The sequence below is a fragment of the Belonocnema kinseyi genome, chromosome 3, assembly GCF_010883055.1.
Source record: "Belonocnema kinseyi isolate 2016_QV_RU_SX_M_011 chromosome 3, B_treatae_v1, whole genome shotgun sequence".
In the NCBI taxonomy this organism is placed as follows: domain Eukaryota; kingdom Metazoa; phylum Arthropoda; class Insecta; order Hymenoptera; family Cynipidae; genus Belonocnema; species Belonocnema kinseyi.
Window position 1 is genome coordinate 48985356 of NC_046659.1, and position 6784 is coordinate 48992139.

Sequence of the window (6784 nt, forward strand, 5' to 3'; positions counted from 1 at the left end):
TTTTTGATTTTATTTATTTCTTCAAGTGGATTTTTTTTTAAGTTTGCAATAACAAAGGAAAATGATCCAATTAGGGGTTTTAAGTGTTTAAACTCGTGATTTATTTTTTCATTAATAGTTTCCAAACAATTTTCACATTGTACACATCATCAATATAATATACTTAAAAACCAGCTGATGTGTACAATGTGAAAATTACTTCTAAACTATTTATGAAAAAAATGAATCACGATTTTTAAACCCTTAAAACCCCTAATTGGATAGTTTTTCTTTGTTATTGCAAACTTAAACAAAACTCACTTGAAGAAATAAATAAAATCAAAAATTTTTTCAATCCCTGGTGGGAATTTTTTTACAAGTACGAAAAAGTATAACCCGGCTTGCAAAAAATTATTGAATTATTTTAATTCTTTGAAATTCTTTCCTTTTCCATTTTTTTGTCATAGCCTTAGTTGCTGAGATGCACCCCTAAAAGCCTTATATTTCTTTAGAATTTTTTTGGATTCTTCGATTCTTTGAGTTATTTTTCTAAACTATCGGCCCTCAATAATTTTAATATTTTCGGCGTGAATAGACAGCCCCGAGTCAGCTATAGATATGGCTGGCAAAGGCAAGCGCGAGAATCGAGAAACAGAAAATCACCGGCTCTTTCGGTTTGGCTTTCGCCTTGGCCCCACCCCTCCCGTAGACGTAGACAAAGGACGCCGTTGCCATAGAAACATCGAAAAGTTGAAGAGGGCAGCACCTCGAGGCATGCAAGAATGTAGTTAGACATATATATCGTTCTCCCACTCCGACCTCCCGTGCCGTATCTATGCTTATAATATCTTTGATTACAGAAGAGGAACCATTTTTTACAGAAGCACTTGATATCTCTTAACTTATGATTTTATACATCTAATTTTTGTATGGATAAAAGAAAAACCTTTATCTTTGACCTCAGACGCTTGGCTACCCCTCGGTAAGGGGCCGTTCACATATTACGTAACGTGCCAAGGGAGCGGGAGGGTCACGCGATTTGTTACGAAGTATTACATGGGGGGGGGGGGGGGGGCATCAACTGCGTTGCGTTACGTCAAAGTGGGCATAGCTAAAATTAGGTTCTTTATAAATAGGCTCAATTAAAATCGGTTTCCTTTAGAATAACAACTAAGGCATCACCTAGAGCTTATTTATAGGTTCGAATAGAAACCCCAGTTTTTTCTGTGTTGGGGCTAAACGGCGCATGTGGGAGAAAGGGACGCATTCTCGATTCTGAATTTCTTAAGGCGATATTTATTTCTTTAGGAAAAATATGGTGGCTTGCAACTAACTATTATAAAATTTCTATTAAAAACCCTATAAGAAGCAATTGCCCCGTTTTAAATTGAAAATTAAAGTGGCACCGCTGTCGCGAAATATGTAATATTCCACCGAATTTAACATGAATTTAACTGAATTCAAATTAAGTCGAAAAGGTTCTTGGTGAATTTGTCTGAATTGAAATTGAACTCAAATAAAGTCAAGATAAATTGAATTAAATTTATGTTATTTGTGAATCTATCTAAGTGGATTATTATTAGAATATAGTTTTAAACATTTAAAAAGTCTTTTTAATTTAAAGAAATTTCTAATCGAATCTAACCAACTTCAAAGTACATAAAAATTTAATAATATGCAAGTTAAAATATTGCAAGTGAAAAATTCAGAACCCTGCTTTAGCCACATTCATTAGATGTAACAAATTATTTTGATATTTTTGCTCTTATTTTCTAAAAATCTGATTAACGATAAGTTTATATAAATTATTATTTGAAATCATACCGTGAAGAGTCTCTATACTGTCAAGCGCTCCACCAAAATCCTTTGGCAAACACTCTGGAGGAATATATTCATAGATTTCCGATACCTCTCCAGAATAAAGACGAAGCTGAAAAGCGATACCAGATGCACGCGAGAGTTATTTGCTTTTATGAAAACGTTGTTTACCTCTTTAAGGAAAAATATGTTAGGGTAATATAAAATTCAGATTCGAAAATGATTAAACAAATTCTGCATTTCGAAAAATATTCTCATATTGATTCTCTTAGAGTATACGGTATCCAAATTTGAGGAAATTTTAGCCCAGAAAAAAAAAATGCTGAAAGAAGATATTGCAAAAGTATGGACAATTTAAGTGTTTTTCATAATTATTATTAACTGCTGAAATAATAACAGGTTTATTTGTTGTTAGGCTTATTTTAAAGCTAAGTTTACATACGAATTCAGTAAATAAATTAAAAAATTGGTAACATTTTTCCCTAGATTTTATGAAATTATACTGAATTTTAATAATACTTTCAAGTGATTATACGTATATTTTTGCACTTTTCTGATTCGAAATTCAGGTTTTAGTGAAATCTGGAGGAAAATTCACTATTTTTAGGGTTCAATTTTTTGGGATTTTGATCAATTTGAAGTCATTTTTTAGGATAAATTTTAACTTTTATGTAATCAATTTTAAAATCACATATATGTATAAATAATAAGAAACAATTCTGCACTCAGTCACCGAGCATGTTATATCTATTAAAGCACCTTGTAAGGTACAAAAATATTAACATTTAAGTGACTACTTCTTTTAAAGTTTTATTAGGATGAAAAACAATTTTCAGATGTTTTGAACAAGGCTTACCCTAGCAGATCGAGTGAAAGGAAAGGATAATCTACAGAATATCCTCATATTATCCACATATAGTATTCCGTATCCTGCATCAAAAACTAAAAAAAACAGCAAAATTAACTTTTAAATTGGTGAAATTCGGATACTTTGTTAAAATTCCCATTAAAAGGTCTCGAAGTAATCGCAATAGTTTTTTTATAACGATGAAAAGTTAAAAAATATATAAGATGTACAACGCCTGTTGACTGCTACACTTCAAACGCATCATATGTAAGTAGCAGTCAACAGACGTTATAGGTCTTATATATTTGTTTAAACTTTTTACCGTTGCAAAAAAAAAAAAAACTATTGCGATTACTCCGTGACCTTCTCATGGGAATTTTAACGTAGAATTCGAATTTCACCAATTTAAAAGTTGATCTATCTGTTTTTTTAGTTTTTGTTGCAGGATACGGAAGGGATACTAATGTGGATACTATAAGGATACTCTGTACCATTGCGGACCGAAGGAACCGAATGGAGTCTCTACAAAGTACCCGTAAAGACCCCATTGGGTTATCATTCGGTTCCTTTTTAAAAACCTCGAAACAACAGCAAAATCAACTTTTGAATTTTTGAAATTCGGATTCTACGTTAAAATTGTCTATAGAAGGTCACGGAATAATCGCAATAGTTTTTTTTGTGAAACGGTAAAAAGTTAAAGAAAAATATGACGTATAACGCCTGTTGACTGCTACACTTCAAATTGCGATTATTCCGTGACCTTTTATAGGATTTTAACGTAGAATCCGATTTTAAACAATTTTAAAGTTGATTTTGCTGTTTTTTCGAGTTTTTTAAAAAGGAGCCGAATGGAGACCCAATGGGTTCTTTACGGGTACTTTGTAGAGGTTCCATTCGGTACCTTCGGTCAGCCAGAGTAGGGTATCCTTTTCGTTCACTCGTTCCGCCAGGGTTAAGGATGATCCGAGTACCTAAAACAAACTCATAAACGCAAAAAAATGATTTTTTTTTCAATTTAGTAGCAGTAAAGGGTGATAATACTTTTGCATACAAAAATAAAACATACTTCTACAATTCTGTCGTCCGAAAAAGGGAAGTAGTAACTACATTGTGGAAGAGTCTCCTGTCAACCTAACCATAATTGGGATGGCAGGGGACTCATCCAAAATGTAGTACGAAATATATTACGTAATCGGTCAAGGAAGATAAACGCGAGAAAGCTACACCAGACTGAGGTAACTAAACTTTTCGTGTTGAGTGGCAGATATCTCCGGAGTTACAGGCCATTTGGCAGCTGGATAGTACTTGATTTTGTTCATTTTATATGCCCCGAGATCTTCTCGTATCTACATTGTTTTGAAAGTACAATACTTGGCTGCAGAACAAATGTTAATTTCGAAGGGTGGAATTTGGGATTTAAAATTAATCTTGAATGACGATCCTATTAAATGATTTTTTAATATGATTTCTAACATGTTCTTGTACTTTCTGCTTAAAAAGCCAATTCATAAAATGAACATTATGTTACTAGCTATACAAAGAATAATTAGAGGAATTTTTTCACCTTTGAAGTGTGTTTGTGGAGAAACTTATAAAAATTTCAAATTTTTTATTACTTTCAGTTGACATACTTTTATGTCTTATTTATGCAGCATTTCGTTGAAAAAATCTAAATTTGTATTGATAAAAAAGGTTTGTGACTTTGAAAATGTATATAATGTATTAAATCATATAACTCTAAATGTACACTGGGCACTTGCCATTAAATATATGCGTATTATGTCGTGCATTACTAAGAAATCACTTTCGTAATTATAAAATGAAATGTTTTATTACATTTAAATAAAGGGTTTTTCATCATGTTTCAATACCTAGGAACGTGGTTAAGTGTTGTTATTTTTTAACTCTGCATTGTTTTTTTTACTAAATAAAATCTTTTCAATAATAATCTCCCGAGGTATGAGATGGGGAAGATGGTATAGGATAAGTGAGGGTATAGAGGAGATATCGGAATGATTGAGGAAGGGAATTGGTAAGAGATATATGCTCATATGATATACTGGGGCATTGAGAGTCAAAAGGCCTAAATCTTTATGTATTTGCAAAGCCACGTCCACATTATTATTTTCAAAATCGCTAAGATGCGCTAATGGACGGAAATCCATTTTACCTACTGCATAAGGGATTCCTACGAAACCCTAAAAATAACTAATAAAATAAAATCTGTTATACTTAAAACTTTTTTAAATATGCAAAAACATGTTTTTTGGGGATTTAGGTAAATGCAAACTTTTTTTTGTGGAAAAAGCTGATTATGCTAAAACCGAAATTTCCTTAAATTGAAACAGAGGAACGTTCTACATAAAAAGAAATACGTTTTTTCATGTTTATAGAACTAATTTAAGAGCAACGGATATAAGCGTAGTTTCTCAAGTGATCCCGGAATAAAAGGTTCGATGATTATTGAAGAATAAACCTATCAAAAGTCCTCAAACGATTCGTAGGAATTAATTTGAATCCATTCTGAAAATACTAGATGTGCAAGGGTGCATGTTTTGTTTACTGTATGTGAAGGTCGATGTTATAGATGTGGTTTTGTTCTTAAAATATAAGTTAATATATCGTTTAGAGCGTACAGTTATTTTTTAAAGCTTTGTAATATATTTGAAGAGTGATTATCTTTTTGGCAACAAATTAATTTTCTGAAGCAGTTTCGCTTTATCGTTTGTTTCAAGAAAATCGACTTTCAAATATTTGCCACACGTCATACACAGTTTTTCGAAAAATTGTTCCCATCGTCCGGTAGCTCAAACAGTAGCAGCTTGGCTTCATAGTTGGATAGTTCCATCTCTTCTAGAAATAATCAATTCAGATCAATAAGAAACGATAGAACTAATATCTCAATCCTTCCGAATCGTGTTTCTTAATTGTGCCGAAACGATTGACAACGATTGAGCATTTTGCATTTCCAATTGTTTTCAATCTGGTACTTGGAATTAGGCATGCGACGGCAGCACTTTCGTCTGGCGGGAATTATTTAAATGCAGTTATTCACTTTTTTGGAACAAGATAAATTTTAAACAGTATATATTACGAAAGGAAGTCAATAAACATTTTCTAAATAATTCTTACCAGATGAAAATGGTGCTACGATAAAAAATGTGCTAATATAGTATTATATGTTGAAAATATACAATCAGATGCACGATAAAAATAAAAAAGTTTATTTTAGATCAGTAAAAGAAGCGACATTTTCTAATTTTAAAATCAGTTGAAATTAAAAGAAGCAAGAGAATATTTTAAAAACGTTAAACGATTAAAAAATACTATCAGAGATAAAAGATGTTTTATCAGAAAGAGGTCTCAATTTTCTATTTATCGTCATTATTAACACATAAGTTAATCTTAGAATGAAAAAAAAACTTCTAAATAACTTATCTTTATAAATTGAACTTCAAATTTACATACATGTTGGTAATTATCCTTAGACTTAGAGTATTGCTTCACTTCTACCACTAATGATTGACGTACAATCAACATTTTTATTATTCGCAAGGTAGCCACTAAATTCGAAGAAAAAATTTGGAATCATATCCTTGTTAAAAAAATGTACACCTGTCCATAAAACTCAAAAATTAAGTTTTCAAAGGTGAACCCTTTTATTTAAAGTATTGGGACTAAATTGTCAATTAAACCATTCCAGGTGGAAGTTTCCTAAACCCTGGGTATTTTAAATATATATAATTATATATTTAAAATTCTCAATGCTCAGAAAACATTGAATGTTTAATTATAATTAAAACATTCAAACCGGTCTGTAACTTTCTTCGTTTTTAAATTATGCCATGTGAAATTGAAGTATGAAAAATGTACATTTTTAATTTTGATTCGATTTGATTTAAATAAGTAAAAATTTAGAGACTTCAAAAGTAACACTTTAAAATTCAGGCTCCTAAACTGCTTACTGTTAATCTTAATAATTGTTTAATTTTTGCATTTCAAACTCAATTTCAAAAAAATTAAAAATTTTTTATTCTTTGATACGAGGGTGGATTGATAAGTTTCCGGCCTGACCAAGAAAAACAACGTTTTTAAGAATTTTTTTTTTTTTATTTCTCAACATAATCTCCTCCAAGGCTG

General features: G+C 31.2%; 1 protein-coding gene across 2 annotated transcripts in view; it reads right to left on the reverse strand.

Moving 5' to 3' along the window:
* The window catches only part of LOC117170117 (alpha-tocopherol transfer protein-like), a 338103-nt gene that overhangs the window by 5745 nt on the left and 325574 nt on the right, over nucleotides 1–6784 (reverse strand). For both annotated transcript variants that reach the window (XM_033356651.1, XM_033356653.1), the window contains exon 4: nucleotides 1804–1909. In XM_033356651.1, the coding sequence (XP_033212542.1) occupies nucleotides 1804–1909 (106 nt within the window). The remainder of the gene's footprint in view (nucleotides 1–1803; nucleotides 1910–6784) is intronic.